The 19,868-nt window shown below is 36.3% G+C and overlaps 1 protein-coding gene across 5 annotated transcripts in view; it reads right to left on the bottom strand.

Moving 5' to 3' along the window:
• The window catches only part of ULK4 (unc-51 like kinase 4), a 211,559-nt gene that overhangs the window by 72,002 nt on the left and 119,689 nt on the right, over positions 1-19,868 (bottom strand). For all 5 annotated transcript variants that reach the window (XR_010439137.1, XM_064704836.1, XM_064704838.1 and 2 more), the window contains one exon: positions 15,610-15,715. Coding sequence is in view for 4 of the 5 variants with exons in the window: in XM_064704836.1 (XP_064560906.1) it covers positions 15,610-15,715 (106 nt within the window). In the remaining variant the exon portion in view is untranslated. The remainder of the gene's footprint in view (positions 1-15,609; positions 15,716-19,868) is intronic.

The raw sequence follows: 19,868 nt of genomic DNA, 5'->3' as shown, positions 1-19,868 counted from the left end.
ATGAGGAACAAGACTATCTAACAGGACACTTTACTCTTTGAAAGACAACAGCCTTTAAAACCTCCTTTAAAGCCAGTCTGAGATATTTGCAGTTGCTGCTTCATACCTACATGGAAGAATTTCTGCTTGCACATTGTGAGTTTATATATAGTGTCTACTTTTTAGGAAAAAAAAAGACTGCATGAGGTCCTAAAATTAATGGCAAAGCTAGGCAAAGTTCTTCACTAAATTGTGTTATTTGTGTAAAATAAGGAATGCTGTGCATTCAGCAAGATTTGAAGTCAGTTAAGATTCAGTAAAGATTTTTGAGTTACTGCTCTGAAAGATCATGTCTGCAACAATTACCATGTGATAAAATACAAAGGAATTTATATCCTGGGCTTAATTTAGAACTAGAAACTCTTCTAAAGATATTTCTATTTTAATAATAGACTTCCTGTAATACAAGCTTAAACCCTGTTTATCTCTTTCAAATATCTTAACACACTTCTGCTTTGACATCAACTTTCTCTTCCACCAAAATCCTTGAGAGACCAAAGTCAAACTTAGAGAGCTGTCTTTTTAACAAAACCCATACAGACTAGATGTGAACAGCTTGAGAATACAGATAGAACCCTAAACTGTTGTCACAAACTGACAGCACTCAACAGCTTTAATTGCTCTAGCTTGGCCTTCATGAAGCCCTTGGCTGGGAGTGATAAGGACCAATGAACCTTGGCTTCAGAAAATTCTCTGAAGTTTTCAGTTCTAAGTTGCTGAAATAACCCATGGTTGAATACCATTCCCACATATACTCAGCAAAGGATAAGGGTAAAAGCTCTATACATTTCTCTATTGAAAAGTCACACTCTGTAAGAAAAGATATTAAACATTTATTTATATTCGTATTGGGATATTTACATCAGTCTGCCATAAGATGAAAACATGGAGTAGAAGTACTTGGACTTTTAAGTGAGTCTTTTACTGTTCTTACAACTACACCAAAGAACAAGAGCAAAGACTAGACTATCCCCCAAATGGAATTTGCTGCTGGTTATTACAACAGAATTGGATCTATGCCACAGTTTCCTGTAACATCCTGTGTTATTCATCAATTACATTTTCAACAGAAATGAAAACAGACAACTAGTAATTGCAACTGTCCAAGGTGGCCTTCATGTATTTGCACTTAAATGATCAAAGGGCTTAAACAGAGGTCAGGATGTTACATGATAGCACACCTGCTTTAGCCCTTATGACCAGATTATATTTTGTAGCCCCAAATTACATTTGCCTTAAGCCTATTCTTTTACATCAACTGTTCTCCAAATAAGTGTTCAGATAACTTGGACAAGCAGACCTCTTTATTTGCCACCATATGACCATACCAATAATGACACACCTGATTAAATCTCTAAAATCCAGCCACAGACTATTCACTTGAGATTATGCTATCCTTCTGGTTAACTGGCTCAGACATATGTCTTGTATTGTTTGCATAGTATGCTTTTTCTACTCTGACCTACACATGATTTTCAACCTTACCACTAGGATCTTTGAGCTGTAACCCATCACATTGTGATCATGCTGTCACTGGCTATATGCTAGCTCTAGTGCCCTACCTAATATTTGATATTAGTGTAACCCAAGTCAATAGATCCTTCATCTTCTGTCAGCACAGCTACCTGATCCCAACTATCTTGACTTCAAAAGTTTACATTGAATTAGGTCAGCTGGTATACTAGAGCTCAGCAATCAAGAGGCTCTGAAAGAACTGCAGGAGGCAGTCCTGGCTCGGAAAGAACTTCAAGCCTGCATGTGTTTCTGTGCTCCATACCTCTTTCCTGTATTTCAAGAGGATCCACACCATGGGAACATGGCTGTAATGACACTGTGTGGTGGATAACCCATACCTTTTTTATGTGGGTAGCTGTTGCTGGGAGTAGTGAAGCCTGTGTGCCTATGTTAACAGACTGGCTCAGACTCCTGGCAAAACTTCCACAAAAACTCTGGAAGGAGATCACACAGAATGGTTTGGCCTATTAGGCTGTCTTGATCCAAACCACCCAGCTGTAAAACAAAAACAGTGAACTCTACTGCCCTCCCCAGCAACAAACTGAAATGAATCCTGTGCTAACCCGATGCTTTAATTGAGAATATGGACACTAGTTTGTTTGAGGGCAACTAATTTCTTCACAAGTGAAAAAGAGGTTAAGAACATTCTTAAAACTAGAGTGAGAGAGCTGGCCACAGAAAAAGGTGATTCAGGCAGCTAGGATCTCAGTGTGTGCCTTGTGAAGATGTGCAACAGAATAGCAGGTGAAACTTCATATGCAAGTACCGGTTTAGGACCTGCACTGCATTTTTGGCTTGGATAGAGTTAAATTTCTTCACATTAGCCCACATGGGGCTCTGGTTTGGTTTTACTGAATACAGTGTTGAAAACACAGGGATGTTTTGTTTATTGTTGAGCAGCACTAACATAGAGTGGAAGACTTTTCTGCTCCTCACCCCACCCATTAACAAACAAGTTGGAGGTGCACAGAAGCTGGGAGGGGCCACAGCTGACCAGAGGGATATTCCACACCATTTGTCGTCACGCTCAGCAACGGAACTGAGGAGGAGAGGCTGGCAGGGTGGACACTGCTCCTGGACTGTCTGGGCATTGTTTACTTGGTGTTGAGCAGTTGTTTTCATTTGTATCACTTGTCCTTCTCGCATTTATTTTTCTCTCTTCATGGTTTGGATTTTTTCTCCCTTTTCCTTAGAATTTTTAAAATTCTTAAGATATCTTTTTAATTATTAAACTACTTTAATGTCAACCCACAAGTTTTTTCTCACTTTTTTATGCCTACAATTCTCTCCCCTCACTGGGGGAGAGCTGTTTGAGTGACTATGTGGTGCCCAGTCACCAGCCATGGCTAAACCATGACAATACCTTTTCCTTTTTCTTCACCATGCCTGCTCTACTGGACACAGGTGTTTTCTAGGCATTAATGTACTTACACAATCACAGCTGGTTTACCAACCTGCTCCAACACAAGCCGCCTTCACCATCCTGCCCCAGGTTGTGCTTCATGTTTCACTTCTTATGTGCCCTGGGCAGTACCACTATGTACCCACATCTCACTGCATGCCTATATTTGTCTTTCAGCCTGCTTTTGCCCAGACCACTGATTCTCGAAAGCAAGTTCAGACAAAGAAATTCAGCTTGCCAAGATAACAGGGGTGCGGAGAAAAGGGGCACTTGCAATGAAAGACTCATGTTTCTTTGTTTCTACCCTCATCCCCCCACGTTATCACAAGTGAAGAGACAAACATTAAGGATGATAAAATTTAACTGTAGCTTGAAACAATGAAGTAATATCCACATCATTTTCTAAGATGATATTTCTGCAACAAATTCAACACAGGTCACTGCTTCCCATCTAGGATTCAGGACGGTAATAGATAGTGGTATCATGGCACATTTAATACATTTTATGTGAATAAAGACTTCTGTTTCAGAGAGACAGCATGTCAAACAGATACAGGGATGCCCAATGTATTTCATTATAGGATTGCACACTTTTTCAGATGGAACCAATACGCAGTTCTTACCAGTAAATAGATGAGACATGTTCAAAATTTTCTCTCCTCTGTTCATCAACATTTTTAGAAAGAGAGAACTGACAAGTCTTAATGCACAAACCCTGTGCTTTTAGGGAAAGGGACTTACGAAGTAGGCTAGAAAAAATAAAGCCTGTATCTAGTGAATCTGGATTTATGTCAAGTAAATGCAGCTCTGTTGGGAAAACTGGAGGACTCTCTGGAACTAGACTGTCAACAAATCATGCGAGAACTGAAGAGAAGCTGCAGCAAGTAAACACCAGAAATAAGAGGTATATGTAGTTAAATTTTCAGGACAAACAATTTCAGGGCATGTAGAATTCAAACATTTTGCACAATTTGGCCTGTAAGAATACTGCATCGAACTGGGAGAGTGACTACAATTCAGCCTGGGATCCTGGATGTCACAGGGAGCACCCACACTGGCCAGGTCATGGAACCAAATGATGAAGTTACTGCCAGGAGTGGTCATTTTAGGCTTTCTGGATGTGTTGCTGTAGCACTGCATGCTGTGCAGGACTGCATGCACACCTTTGATGAACACAGATTTTCTTTCTGAGTGCACAACAGAGCCCTGCAACCAGTTTTTGCACTCAGCCCAGACTGGGCTCTCCAGACTGATCCCATAATGCACAGACTTGGTCTCAGTGACTGCCTGACTCATAGCCTAGGCAAGCAAAACCCTGTAAGCAATGCTGTTCTTCCTATGTCTTCTGTCAAAACCTGTAAACCTGCCTTGAAATTCTGTTCCTTTGGGTATTCTTTTTGCCTTTTCCTTATCTTGCTTATGACTTTTCCTCACAATATAGACAAAATGCTACCACTAAATGCATCTTCTAGTGTTGCTGTTTGAACCACACGTTCTCTTAACAACATTCAATGTAATTTCACTAGAAAACGCATAGTACGTAACAGTTTGAGCTTTTTTCTTCTAATAAGATAAATAATGGCATAAACCCACAATTCATGTCATTCTGGGTTGAATGATGGGATCAAAATACATTATATCTGTCTGTGCTTATTCAGCAATAATATGATGTGGAAAGCCTGTTGAACCATCATGGATAATTTTACTGTTCTTTCAGTCTTTACATAATACATATAGTATCATTAGTTCTGCTGTCATCCAGGGAAATAAGTTGTGTTTCATGGATACATCATCAGCTAAAAACTTTATGTCACAATATGGACATGCTAGCTAGGAAATATGATCTTTCAAAATGTGAATAAATCCATTAACAGTACTTTACTGGATTTTCCCCATGACTCAGTGGAATAGAGATTGGAGCAATCTGAAATATGACAAGTAAGGAAAGAATGGTCCTCAGGAAAGACTAAACAAGTTGAAACTGGATGGCTGTAGGTGAACAAGAAGTTTCTTATCTTTTTCAAAGGTGGGTGGTAGAGGGGGAAAAATATCTTCCCAGTTTTTCTATTCTCTTGAAAGACAGAAGACAGCTTCAGACTTTATATCCTATTTCTTCTCCCCTTGATCTGAAAAATTCAAAGGGAAACACTTTCCTCGACCAAAATAAAGGAACAACCAGCTGATGCAATATCTTCAAACAACATGGATACATCTATGGAAACATTTAAACCTTATTTATAAAACAAAACTCCCCAATGTTTATCAAGTGTGGGCCTCTTTAAGAGAAAAGTAAAACTGATTTGCTTAAAGCTCAGATCAGAAACCCATGGCATGTCCTCAAACAAATGCCTTTGCTGAAAGATTTGTCTTCATAAACCCATCTTACATAAATATCATCTTGGTTCAATTAGGAAAAAGCTTAAACTAAGATGAAATTTTTTTAAAGGATGGATAGGCAAGTTTGGATTACATTTATGCAATGCATTTTATTTAAAAAATAAATAGCATCATTCGGGAGACATCTACATTTTCGTCACAGCAGTTTAAATAACCTCTGTCCCTCAGCTGGAGGTTTGGACAGCACCTCAAACAGGTTCCCCACCAGCTGACTTACAAAAACTGACTACATGCAGATACATTGCTATAAAATGTAACTGATCATGTGTAACTACACACAAAATTAGTTACCCTCTCAGATTTACAAGGTATTGACCAAATGCCACAGGAAAAATCTACCAGTTGGAGAGAGGTAATTTGTCTAAATAACTTGTATGAGAACATACTCACCTGAATATATACTACCTTAAGACAGTATAAAATCCATATGTAAAGACTTCAAAAGAAATTTAACTATAGAAATGAGTTATTGAATATAAAATGCAAATTAAAATGTAACTTAAAATGTCTGGAAAAGCTAAACTAAACAATATTATAAAATTGGATCCTGAAGAGCAAAAGAAAGCATCATCCTAAAAAGACTACATCTAAACAATATTTTAGGCAAAAGTCTGAAAAATAAAAAATATTCAGGTGGAAGAGGAAGAACATCACAGGAAAAGTCTCAAGTAATATAGGCTACTGCTTTATATTTGCATAAAAATTGGGAGTTTCCAAAGGCTTAAAAATATATATAACTTCAGATTATCCATTATGATGTAATTCCCTTTCTGATTTAAAGAGGAAATTATTTTCAAGTTAATTGTCCACAAATGGCTTAAACATCTCTATTCAGTACACAGCTTTCCTGAAAATAACTTTGAAAACAAAACCATCTGGCTGCATGGAAGCTATGACAACCACTGAAGTCATTTAAAACAAAACAAATAAAAACCCCAAACCATTCTTCAAAGCAGTGAAAAACCTCAGATTTCATTTATCTGTCCACTAGATAGATCTGGTTCTGCCAAAAAGAACTTCTTTCAGTAGGATCATACAATTGCATCTGATGTATGACAGAATGATTGATGTAGTTTAATTTTGTGTACAGTACTTTGTACTTTTGTGACTTTACACTTACCTCAAATTGGCAGTGGTACATTGCTTTCATACTGAGATTGTTCTAACTGCTAGAATAGAACATATGTGATAGCTCTACAACCTATGACTGTAGTAATACTGTATTTAAAATATGTCTCTTTTCAAATATACAATTACATTTTTAATTTCATGTCCTAAAATGACCTTTCAGCTTACTAATTATATCTGACAAGATACACAGGGATATCATCATAATAGACTTAATTTATTTTCTGTAACAAATAGTTGCATCATCAATATTTAACCTGTAGCTGATATGATAGGTACATGCTTACCTAGTTATTAATTTTTCCTCAAACTGACTCAATGCACTAGTGCTAATACATATTATTTCAACTGCGGTTCATGGGAATACTAGCATAATGTCAAATGCCAATACTTGAATCAAACTTCAGGAAAAGCAGCACCTAGAGTAAATGCAAAGACCACAGTCTCTAGAGAGAAGGTAAAAAAAGGTCATTTTCATGACTAAGTGGGTGAGAAAAAGCATAAGGCTTTGAAGACTTTCCTGATTTATAGAGCCTGAGTTCGTTATCAGGAAACCTTTGGATACCTACAACCTCAACCAGGTGGGAAATCTATGCCTTTCATTTTAACAAAAAATTTTACTTTCTCCGTTTAGGTTTCTGCCTCGAAGTAGTATCAATCAGAGTATTCACTCAGTCAAAACCTTAAATCTGTCTAGGTGTTGGACAAGTACAGAAAATGTCTATTATGATTGGCATCTTAGAAATTTAAAGACAGTCTAGGCTTTGACATTGATGTATTTATTAAACTAATCTCCCACCATTAAACTAAGCTAATCAATTGTACAATCAGATGTCTGCATAAAGCCTCTCAAATGAGAATATAATGAATTCCATGACTTGGAATATTTTTTTGTCATTATTCTGTTCTTTTCCATCAATTAGGTGATAAAATGAGACATCTTAGGTAGCTCAAGCAGCCAGCTATGCTGCAAGATGATCTGCGTGTCTGGTTACAGGTATAGAAAGCATCAGGACACCTACCCCAGCCACAGAAATGCCAGTTCTCTTTTATAGTACAGCACTACAGAGACAAGATGTAACAACTTGTTGAGCCCTTACTCACTTATTTTATCCTTTGAAGTTCTAGCAAGCATGTTGTGACATTTTGTGCCTTATGGGTGACTCTCAACAACAGGCTTGGTTCTACTTGAATGGCATAACTGTTCCTCACAGCAATTACCATTTCTATTTTCATCCTTTTCAGATGGCTGCATTGATGAATATCACAGGATGACACAGGTTATTTTTTCCTCAAAGACTTCACTACTACCATGCTATTTTGACATGATTCCCACGTATCTTTTCTGATACTAGGCTTCTAAGCTTACCCATGCGATGTTACACACTTCCATCTGAGTGATTGGCATTTTGGGTCAGAAAAATACGTCTTAATACTGCTAAAAAGCATTCTGAGCTTCATAACATCACAGAAGAAACTTCTTTAGGCTCAACCCCCATTGAATTCTCATATAAACCATAACTCAAATGAACACAAGACACACAACACAGGACTACTATTTTTAGATATTCACAGAGGCACTTCTATACTCAAGAGCTGAACTAACTACTACAGTACTGGCAGGGAGCTGTGAAAGGCTTACATTCTGCATGGCAGAGGCTGCAGGGTGTACTACTGGAACTACTCAGACAAGATGATACATTTCTTATTTTAAATTGGTTTAATTAAGAACATTTTTTTCCTAAAAACTGACTAAATAGAGAAAAAATGCTTTTAGGTTCTCACTCTTACTGATTTCCCTGCTTTATTCTCCTTGTCAATCTCTCTATTTCAAATCACAATAAATTGCACATGAACTTTTACAACAAGCAGATATAAAGCACTGCCATAAAACACCTTTTCTACCTTCAGTCACTAAACAAATACTTTGTTGCAGCATATGTTACAGTTGAGATGGCTACAATACACAGAGTATCACCATGCAACTTCAGAAGGCTTTAAGCATTCACCCAAACAGAGTAACACCATACCATGTGAGAAGGCTTCAAGCGCCTGCCCATGCAGAGCAACACCACTTCAGAAGGCTGCAAGTGTCTGCCCTTGTTCCTCATCAGAACCTTTTATCCCATCACCTTTGATGCATTGCTCCTGTGTGCCCTCTGCTCCCTTTGGTGGTTGGTCAGTGCACCTGGGCACTCCCTGGCCCATTGCTGCCAGTGCTGCTCACCTGACCCACACAGCTGCAGCCCACTGGGGATGAGGCTCGGCCACAGCCCCATTCCCAATTACCACAAACCGTGTATCTACAATACTTCTATATTGTATCCTGTAAAACTTCTGCAGGAGACTCCTAAGAAAAAATAGAAGCTAGTAAGGAATTAGTAAATTACTTCACAACCAGTCTGAATGTGTATCTGACTCTGTTTCTTCACAGACTAAGTCTGTGTGTTTTATTTGTTGTTGCTTAAAGTAAAATGCCATTAAAAAAAAAAAAATGCAATGTACTCTATACAATTCTTTCAGTAGTGCCTTTTCCTTGCAAGCAGACTTCTTCTGTGACTAATCCATGTTCCTCTTCTTGATCACCATCTTAAAAGATAGTTAAATTCTCCGACCTTGGAAGAAAATGCTGCAACTTTGAAGCCAGCTACTCCAAAAACTCAATTTTACCCCTAAAATCCAAGTCACATGTAATGACACACCAATGCCATCTCAGTGTTGCACTGCAGTTCAGACCACTGCATAGGTGGATGCAGCAGGGAGGAAGATCTGGGTTATCAATTTACTGCAGTCTATTGTCTAATTTCATGAACACTGGTGATGTAGCATGAGACAAGAGCTGGCTAAGAAGCTACAAACTGCTCTTTAAAAGTGTGCTATGGGCACCGTGATCAAACGTCTTTTGGAGACTGAAGCTGAAATCAAACTATCCCTGAGGAAATGAAAGGTAGAAGAATATCCTCCTAAAGTCTAAGTAAGTTAGAAATGTTTGGGGTCTATCTAGAGAGCTCAGAATTCATAGTCATCATTATGGTAGTAATAACTATTTCTTTGTAAAGATCTGTGCATTGAAAAGATATTTTTTCCTTTTTTTTCAAGCAAAAGGTTGAAATTGGATGTTGGTCTCGTGAGTGTCATATTTTGGATATGCAGGTATTAAACAGACTTTAACAATACAATACACAAAGACATCTGAAATCTAGTTAATCCCTTGACATTTGACTAAAAGTCAAAGCAGCAGACCACAAGATGAATAAGGATACTTCAGCATGAAAGCTGATCTTTCATGAGGTGTAAATGAGTTATGATCATCTAAATACAAACTTAATTGCAGATCTGTTCTTTTTAATAACTGTCCCTGCTTTAAGCACCTAGCATGCTTTCTTAGTATGATATTGAATATTATGACTGCTGTAGCTGACATTCTACACTTCCACCAAAAGTCCTTAGAAATTCCAGATTTTACACAAACTGTTTAAAGAGCCATGTACTACTAATTGTGGTCACATTTTCACACAACTCAAAGACTACTTTTATTGCACTAAACCCCATAATACCCCTTTTACTTTAGTTTTTTGAGATTCAACAATTTAGACATATAGTTTAGGATTTTCTCTTTCATATATTGGAAACTTGTTTTTGACATTGAGATAAACATCTCTGCTTGTACTCTGCTAGGGGTAGTTACTTCAGTATGGTAGCCAAACACAAGATCACAGCAGTGCAGTCTGGGAAAGGCAATTCAATTCAAAATGACAATATTGAACTTTTTATATAAATCATCTCCTTACACAACCATCATAAAAAAATTGGTGACTGATTTATGGAGTATAATGGGATTCAGAAAAGCTAAAAATGTAAACTCATAAGTAATACTGGGCTGAAAACAGTTTACTACATCAGCCTTGAATAACAGTGGAAACTTGGAATTACTTTTGAAACATGCTAAAAATAGCTCTTTATATAAACATAATAAATTTGATGCATTATCAGGAATAAATAGCTGCATACAGACTATCAGAAGTTATCCACTGCAGCCTATAAGATCTATTTTCTAACAAGATGTTTTGTTCTTTTCTTCAGAATGAAGATCCTTGCAAAGCAATTAAAGTCTTTGAAAGACATTTCTCTGCAATCTAACATGATATACTCAAACTCTTCCTACAAACAAAATGATGCAACAGTTAGAATGAAGACATTTCTTGCCTTTGAATACCACCCATGGATAAACCATACTCAGAGTTGGAAAGCACTGCTCACTAGACAACAATTCAACTTTTTCTGGTTTTAATTTGTACAAACTATGTGAAAAACAAACCAAAACCCCCCAAAAAATCACAAGTAAAGAAAAAAAGCAACAAAGAGACTGAACTGAAAGCAAAAAAAAAAGTTCATACATCTGTTAATTGTACTTGAGTATAAGAATTTCACTACATTAAGTGCTGTGGTGCACTTGGCTATTTATTAATCATCACATCCACATAATGAAGCAGCCTTGCAGGCTCACACCACTCACTTATCAAGCAGCCAACCCTGACTTCATGGTTTGTCTTATGTATAAATTTGTCAGTATGTCAGTGCTTGTCACTAGACACACATGTAAGAGAGACAATGTGTTTTCAGTAGACTGCTCTAGTGCCTGTCTATAGAAACAGATGATCAACCATTGTACTCCCACAACACCTGCTTAGGAACTCAGTCTTAGCATCTAGAACAAGGTTTTCATTTTGGAGTCAACAAATGTCAACCCTTTTAATAAGACAGGCACAAAGTAATATATGGCTAAAGAGATGACCAGTAGAACTAAAAATACCTGTCTTCATACAGATCTGCATCCTGTATCTCTGCCTACCTCTATGCCAGTTAAGTCACCATCCTCCATACTGATGACTCCCTGCCCCTGTTTCTGGAACCTTGGTGCTGTTTTGTTCTATGTCACCCAACTATAAGCACACCCTCCAGCATGAGTTGTTCCCATGCACTGACTGAGCCTGTGGGATCATTTCATGGGTGCCCTCCTCAGGCATTGACCAACACACCATTAAACTCAGTGGTTACAAACCCAAAACAGAGACTGCAGGCATCCTAGAAAGAAAATGGGAAGTGGATACTGAAAAGGCCACAGTGACATATTAATTAATAGATCTTTACAGTACGTAATGTATAAGTACATATCTATATTTTGTACATGTCATGTATAGCACTATTCTATTTGCTGTATGCTAGTGAAGAATATTTCATTAATAAGGCTTTTGTCTTTCTCTAAATTATGGCATTAACTTGGGTCTCTGTCATCAGATAATGATCATTATCGATTGAATACATATTTGGACCTCTGTGCTCTCTCAAGTGAAGTTAAAATTGCCCAGTATCAAAAGATGGGGAAAGGGAAGAAAGAAAGATTGGCAGCCAGAAGCCAAGACAGAGGAAGAGAGGGTAAGTGTCACTCTCTTAGAAGACCTTCCTGAAAATGACCACAATTGTCTTGGCTTTTTAATATCTTTCCTTAACTATTCACAAGGGACCCTCTATTAATCCTACTCTCCTTATTGAATTCCAGTCTCAGTAATTAAACTGAATCATAGTATTCCCCTCTGATTATTAAGTTGAAATTGTCATTAATGTTAACAGAACAAATGTTTAATAGCTGATAACACAAGTACAGGCCATTTTAAATTCCCTCTGTGACTTCAGTTACATATGTTATTCTCCATTTCACCTTTAAACACATTAAGTGGTTATCAGTACATGTCTGATGTATTTTAACACAAAAGGACAGTTCAGGGAAGAAAGAAATTAATACCAGGCAATCCACCTTCCATGAAAGTTGCTGAAATAAACAACCATATAATTTTTTAATAACAGGAAATCACAGAAGCAGTAATGCAGAAAGTGCCATCATGCAAGATTTCCTTGAGAAAGGGGAAAGTTCAACCTGCAAGCTATAGCCCTTTAAAAAAAACTATCACCTCATACAACTCCTTTGAGCAAGTGAGAGTTCTGAAGGCTAACAGGCACAAAAAGAAACAGTGACGTGGGTCTCTAAATGATCTGTCGGCAAAAATACAGCTTCTTGGCAGCTGAAGAAAGGCATGCACAAAATTGGAAAGAAATCTTCATTGCTAATGCCTTGACTCTTACATACAAAAATCTCGACAGGACTGACCATCTAAACTGAGCTCCTTCTAATGTTCAGCAAGTATCTATGGTTTTTAATTTCTGAAGCTCCATATATACATGAATTAATTATCACACTGTAAAGGGGAAATAAGGGAAAGTAATGAAATTATGAAATTGGCCATAATACTTTGTCTTCAGCCTTTTTTTTAACACAGGAGAACAGCTCATGAATGTTGAATACCTTCATTAACAAAACAGACACTGTGTTAATAGGATGTATTAACATGCATGTTCAGCAAGTTTACAGATGACATTGACGTGAAGAAAGCAGCTGATGTGATGAAGGACTGATGGAATCAGAAAGAACTCAAGAAGCTGAAGAGCTCCAAAAAAAGGCTGCCAGAAACCTTTTTAAGTTTAACAAAGGCAAATACAAAGCTCTGTACTCGGAAAGGAATACATTCATATAATAGTACAGGCAGAGTCTGAAAACACACATCATGTGGCCCACTCTCCTAAACATCTTGGTTGCCCTTCTCTGGACTTGCTCCTGCTTGTCAATGTCTTTCTTATAGTTTGGAGCTCAAAACTAGACACTACAATGAATGGAGGAGAATATTCACTTTCCTCAATCTTTCAGTTTTTCTTTCTCATCACAGACCTCTTTTGCCTTAATGGCTGCAAATGCACACTACTGACTCATGTTCAACTTTTCTACTTGGACTCCAGGATATTTTTCTGCAAGAGGAAACTTAGTTTTCAATTTACTAGATTGCATTCTTCTCCATCACACAAAAGTAATTCAAAAATGAGAAGTTAAATGCCAAAATATGGTAGCAGAAGTTTAAGGTGTTTTCCTTATGTGAACACTATATTTACAGACAGTAAGGCAAAGGATATAAAGCCCTTCAATTTGCACAGAATAACTTCTCTCCCCTTTCAATTCAAAGAAAATCTAAGAGTCTGCAATTAAAGGATCAATATTCTCATAACATCTTTGGCAAACCAAATTGTACAAGTTCTTTACTTGACAATTAGGCCCTAAATCAATAAGGCACTGGCCAAAATCCAGGTTTCCAGTACTCTGAAGATTAGACAGTGGGGAAAAGGGATGAGAGAAGATGGGGACATTTGACTTGAGCTAAATTATTTTTGGCTTCTGTGCTGCTTTCTCCAGTGTGGTTGCTGAAGTTCAGTGAGCCCAAGTTAGTGTTATCTAATCAGTATTAGTCTGAAAATATTACTGGAGTCATTAGGACATAGCACAAGAAAAAGACTTTAATAATATTTCTATCCTGCTTCCTTCATTTGGAAACTAGCATGACTGAAGAGATGTATTTTATTTTTGGAGCAGATGAAAAGTGAAAGAGCACAGACATACTACCAGCAGCATAAAAAGCACACAGGAGTTTGCTCTGTAGGACAATAAAGAAGAGATATTTAGGGAATGGAGGCATTTCTGCCATGCTGTTAAACAGTTTTGCACCTAATTTGCTACACAGAAAGGCAGAGGTGTATTACTTTAAGCAAGGCATGCCAATTATGTGGTTACAGTGCATGTGGGACTTGAACAAACTTCTTCGCATTATGCAGTTTTAACAAGTTACCCTGCTGCAGCTCAGGTCAATGCCAACTTTGGATTTTGCCTGACACAGAGCAGCTGTGCCTAAAGATAGTAAAAGCAGCACATCCATCTCAATCCCAAGAAACCCCAAGCAGTTCTAAGTGTGATAGGCAGTTTGGTGAGAAATAACCAAAGAATCAGCACCCTATTAACCAGCCCTTTCCAAATTAGCCATACTATTCCATTTTTTCTCCTTTTTTGTTTTCTCCTGGCTCTGTTCTCCACTAATATACGACTAACTTCAGAGTTAATCTGTTTGCAACAGAGGAGAGGAATATGTTATTTAGCAACAGTGTCACGTTCCAGTTTGTCTCCTGAATAATGGCATTGCCCATCCAATGCCTTAAGACTAGAAAGGTTCAGGAATTCTCTTGCTTTCTGGGTCAGTGTTTAAACTACTATGCTAATTATGAAAATGAGGACATGATTCCTACTACCTGCCTTGATGGATTCATAGGCTGGAATGTGTACCAAAAAACAGTATAAATGGTAATATAACCTGTGTTGCTAGATGTCACTCACCCATTAATGACAAACAGAAGAAATGCTATCAAAATGTATGTCTTAAAAAAGGTTGCAATTTATATAGATTTCCAATAGCAGAAACCTTTTCTTCAGAACCAATTTCTAAATAAAAGAAGCTTACATAATAAAATGCAGTTAAATGAATCATGGAATCATAGAACAGTTTGGGTTGGAAAGAACCTTTGAATGTCATCTAGTCCAAACCTCTTGTAATGAGCAGGGACATCTTCAGCTAGATGAGGTTGCTCTGAGCCCTGTCCAACTTGACCTTGAACGCTCTCACGGATGCGTTCAAGGCATCCAATCACTCTCCAGGCAACTTGTCCAGTGTCGTATTACCCAACATAGGTGGTAAGCATTTCATGAAGACATGCAATGGTTTGTAAACTAAGACTTTATAGTCAGCTTGGGTTCCACCCCATTGCTCTACATCATTGGACTGGAACAGAAGCTATTTCTTAAAAGTGTGCACAAATATTGTACAGCTTATCCTTTCACAGGTTTAACTAGTGAGAAAAGGAAGAATTTGCAGAAGTGTCTCTACACTCTGCAGTGATATGGTTATTACTCTAGTCCATTACTTCCTTCCCAAGCCATTCTTCAAAGGCATAATGTAATTTTCAGTTAGTAATTCTTTTGCAAGCACATTTTCCTGGAAGAACAACTTTCTAAAAGTTAAATTTGTAATCAAATCAGTAAGGAAGGAAGAGGAAGTGATGAGGAGGACATCAGCTACAATGTGATAATCTAACAACCACTACAAAATCTAAATAGACAAAAGCTAGTTTCACACAGTGCCAGATACTACACACTGGGAAACATCTGAGAATAAAGGAGATTAAAGATGAAGACGACATACCTTCTTGAAAGAGTGGAATCATGTTCACACTTTTGTTAGCAACAATATTATTCAGTAAGACAATTACAGTTTGCATTGTATTCCCAAGTATACTGTCCTGGTATCTCTGGAAAAACAAAACAGTAAAAAAAAAATATAAAAATCCAGTATTTCTTTTGCAAGGTTAGAAGACTATTACCTTAAAAAATATGGTAATACAAAACCAGTACTTTCTCAATCTGTTAAAATTCAACATTTAAATACTATAAAACCAGGCAAATATCTTAGATAACATCCATTTCAGGGACCCTGTTCTTAAACATTAGACCGAAATTTCTCCTATGTTCTTTTAAACGAAATCAATTCTTATCTAGATTTAAAATGTTAGGACTTTTCAAAATGGCATAGAACTTTATCAATCTCATCTCTATATATTCAGAACCAGAAATATTTCCCTTTGAATTTTTATTTTATTAATGGCATTATTGTTACTCTTTTCAGTCTCAAGTTGATAACCCCACCATAAGTCTATTTGTTGCTTTTCTTTGTATACATTCATAATTTCACAGACATATCAAAGACCTCTGACTGTATTGAAATGCAGCACTTTTTTAATGTCTTATGTTTGAAGATTGCTTCAGTGATTTTTCACAATTGTTGAGACTACACTGAGAAGAGGAAGGCACCAAGGTTTTTAAAGAAATTTATTTTCTTGTGTTATATTCTCTACATTTGCACACTCAGGCTGAAAAGGATGGATAAGGCAATGCAACCAATATGCATTTATACACACATGAGGGACAGTAATAACTAAGAAAACTTCCAAGAACCCAAAATAGGAAAAAGCCTTGACAAATCTCAGTTTAGATCTAAATATAAGCCTGAGTACTCTTCAAATCTTCCTAGAAGGTTCAGGAAATACTTTGTCCAATTTTCAGACTCAAAGTCAAATATATATATATACATCCAAAGTGAAAATAACAACTAAGAAAAAATTGTCATGTTTCATGCATCATAGGTCTCTCACATGCACTTAGGTAACTTCCATGCATCCCTTTCCCATCAAATCTCTCAGTATATTGGTATTGCTCAACTACTTCACTGCTACAGAATACATCATTTATTAGGGTCCACCTCCTGTCTGACAATTGAAAAAATTTAAAGTTGAACATGATGAAACTTGTCTGAAGTTAAGCATTTTAGATGGCAAAAATCACTTCAGCTCTTGAATACAGCCAAAGGAATACTTCCTGTTTCTGCACTGAAAAAATAAAATGCATTATTTCCTACAAATACCAGGGGGAAAAAAAATATATATAAAAAAGTATAATACATTAACAGAAAATTAAATACATAAACATACACAGACTTCTATTCAACATCACATTATATGAATTTTCTATTCACAATAAAGTGCTCTAAAATACATCATAAGAAGAGACAAGGAAGAGTGCCTCACAGCCTTTTTAAGGACTTTAGTTTCTTACCCAAGCCATATATCTGTATATATATATATAAATATATATATATCTCCAGGAGCTCTTAAATTCTATTTAGTTTATATTGCATTTTGAGATGTTATTTATGATTTCCATAAAGAACATAATAAATATCTGTTCCTCTGAAGGTTTGAAATACAGCCTGATAAATTCAAAAGCAAAGTTGGAAAGTATAAACATCAGATTCCTCAAAGGTAAGGTAACCAATACAGGAAACAGACACCATAAAGCCATAGTACTAAAAGTAAATTTGAATTTAGTTTCCTACAGATATCTGAAACATAAGAAAAACATTATTTTCAAAAGAGAAAGTGTTTATCTGGTAATCTATCATCACAATATCTTATAATTTTCTCCTAAAGAAAGCCTAGAAAACAAGACATTAAATAGCAAGAATTACTATTTCCACTACTAAGGATAGTGATAGATACACTAAAAACATAAAATAACAAAAGCAAAAAATATCCCCAGATGTCAAAACAAGATCTCACTCAAGTATTTTGTCTGCAGATATAATATTTCTATTACTGCTTCATATATTTGAAGTAAACACCTTCTAGTAAAATTCCCCTTTCAGATATGCAGTTAGAAGAGAAGCTGTTAGTTGCTTATGATAACAAACTTTCACATTTACCAGGTTAGTAACATTTCAGTGAAGTCATTTTTGCTTTTAATGGACATCAATTGTGCTTTGCAACCCTCTGCTGAACAACCAGCACTGATGTTTTCTACGTATATCAAAGCACAAATAACAAAACTTATCTTACCCTAAATACATACAAATTAGAATTCAAGATGCAATGTAGATATCTTGAGGAAGGAAAATGGTATCTTAATGAATTAAATAATCATACAAATGGTATACTCAGCTGCACTACTAGTGGTTTAACATATGTTCCATGATGGGTTTTGACAAGATACTAGGTTCCAAGAAGCTACAGGTATGCTTTACTTATCTAAGCCATCACTGATTGCTGTTAGACTCAATTTTAGAGGTTTATATAAAAATATTTAACTTCATAATCTATCAAGGAGTAAAGCTGATCTAATTTGTGTGCACAGCACCACTGACTGTGGACATGTAATGAACAGTGCACTTGACAGCTTTAATAAAACATAGCATTTGCCAGCAGAGATAATTAGAATTGAAGCAGTAAAATTCTAGTGTTTGGCAACACAGATGAAACAACTTCATTAAAATGTACAGCTTCGGCGAATGAAAGGCAGGAAAGCACTGGACCCTGAAGAATCAGCCTTCTTAAAAATAATTGCTTCAGTGCTTAAAAAGGACAGCTATGAAATACCAAGGGCATAACAAGGAAATACTAGTATTAAAAAAAAAGAAACCACAGAAGATAAATCAAGCTTTTCTAATAGGACTGAACTGTATTTAGGCCATTAAACTTTTCATTCTAATTTTGAAGGGTTGTACTTTCACAAAAGAAATCAGTTGAGGTATTTATTTAAACCAGTTAGGTAAAAAGGTGTGAATTAGCAAAGATGGAGTAGGAATCTTGGCAAGACACTATGGCTAAAGCTGCCTTTTCTCTTCCTCTAAGGGGATTAGAACTTAGAACAGTACTAGGCAAACTACGGTATTTTAATTACATTTTAGATAATAAAGGAGATTGCACTTGTGATAAGAGGTTTGCAATTTGGGAGACTTCACATACATGTCTGCTACTTATGTATCTAAGAACCCAGAAGAGAAAGCCCTAAATGCTACGTTTACAGATGTGCTATAATTAAATCTTACACTACATACCACAGTACTCCTGCTCATTCAAAATAATCAGAGTGATTAAACTTTACACTCTCCTTCTCAAGCTTATATATGATCAATGAACACAAGTTAGGTAAGGAAGGGAACATAAGGATATAGAGGCTTGATTTTTCATACACTAAATCCATTGAATGAAGAAAATTATAGAAATTAACCATATTCAAATAAAGTTATTAAAATATGCCATTCTTATCTAATGATTCTTTGTCACAGTATAGTTGAGATGAAATAAACCAAAACATTGATGCTTAACAAGGACCTATTTACAGGAACATAGTTTAAGATTGCCTTCAATCTAGCGTATTTTGATTTGCTATTACTTTATGAAATAGAGAATTAGAAACTTTGGTTAATTTTATCTCTAACTTTAATCTCTAATTTTTGTGGCCTTTGATTCATAAGACCAGTTATGCACAAACTGAAAGCATATAATATGGATCTCTAACATTAAGGTAATCCTATTTTCCTTATTAATTATCTAAATCAGGAGTAAGAACAGTCATATCTCTTGCGACTCTGCTTTTCAAAAATCAGACTTTTTCAAAAGTACAGTTCTACCAGAACTAATATTTCTGAATATTTCCCTCTGAGTATGGTCACACAAAAAGGAGCAACTAATCTGACAACCAATTTCTAGAATGATCACACTTTTCAGATGTATCACAATGGTGACATATTCAGTTCACATGCAAAGATTTTTAGTCCTGGAGCTTTCACAGAAATTCCTCCTGGAATATTGAAAAAAAAAAAAGAGCATCTGCATTCTTAGTCAATACGTGCTTAGGAAAAGTCAATTGATTATAGGGGAAAAGTAGTGATTTTGAAGCATTAACTAAGGAGAAAGAAAATCATTAATAAACACCTAGAATGTCAAGCATCAACCAACAGAAAACAGTAGAATTAGTCTAACATTTTGTTCTAATACCCACTGCAGGAGGCAATGCAAAATTTCACAATCTTACATTCACTGTTACATATGAATCGCAAAGCAATTCAGC

The sequence above is a fragment of the Zonotrichia leucophrys genome, chromosome 2 (assembly GCF_028769735.1).
Source record: "Zonotrichia leucophrys gambelii isolate GWCS_2022_RI chromosome 2, RI_Zleu_2.0, whole genome shotgun sequence".
NCBI lineage: Eukaryota > Metazoa > Chordata > Aves > Passeriformes > Passerellidae > Zonotrichia > Zonotrichia leucophrys.
This window is presented reverse-complemented; position numbering and strand designations above follow the sequence as displayed.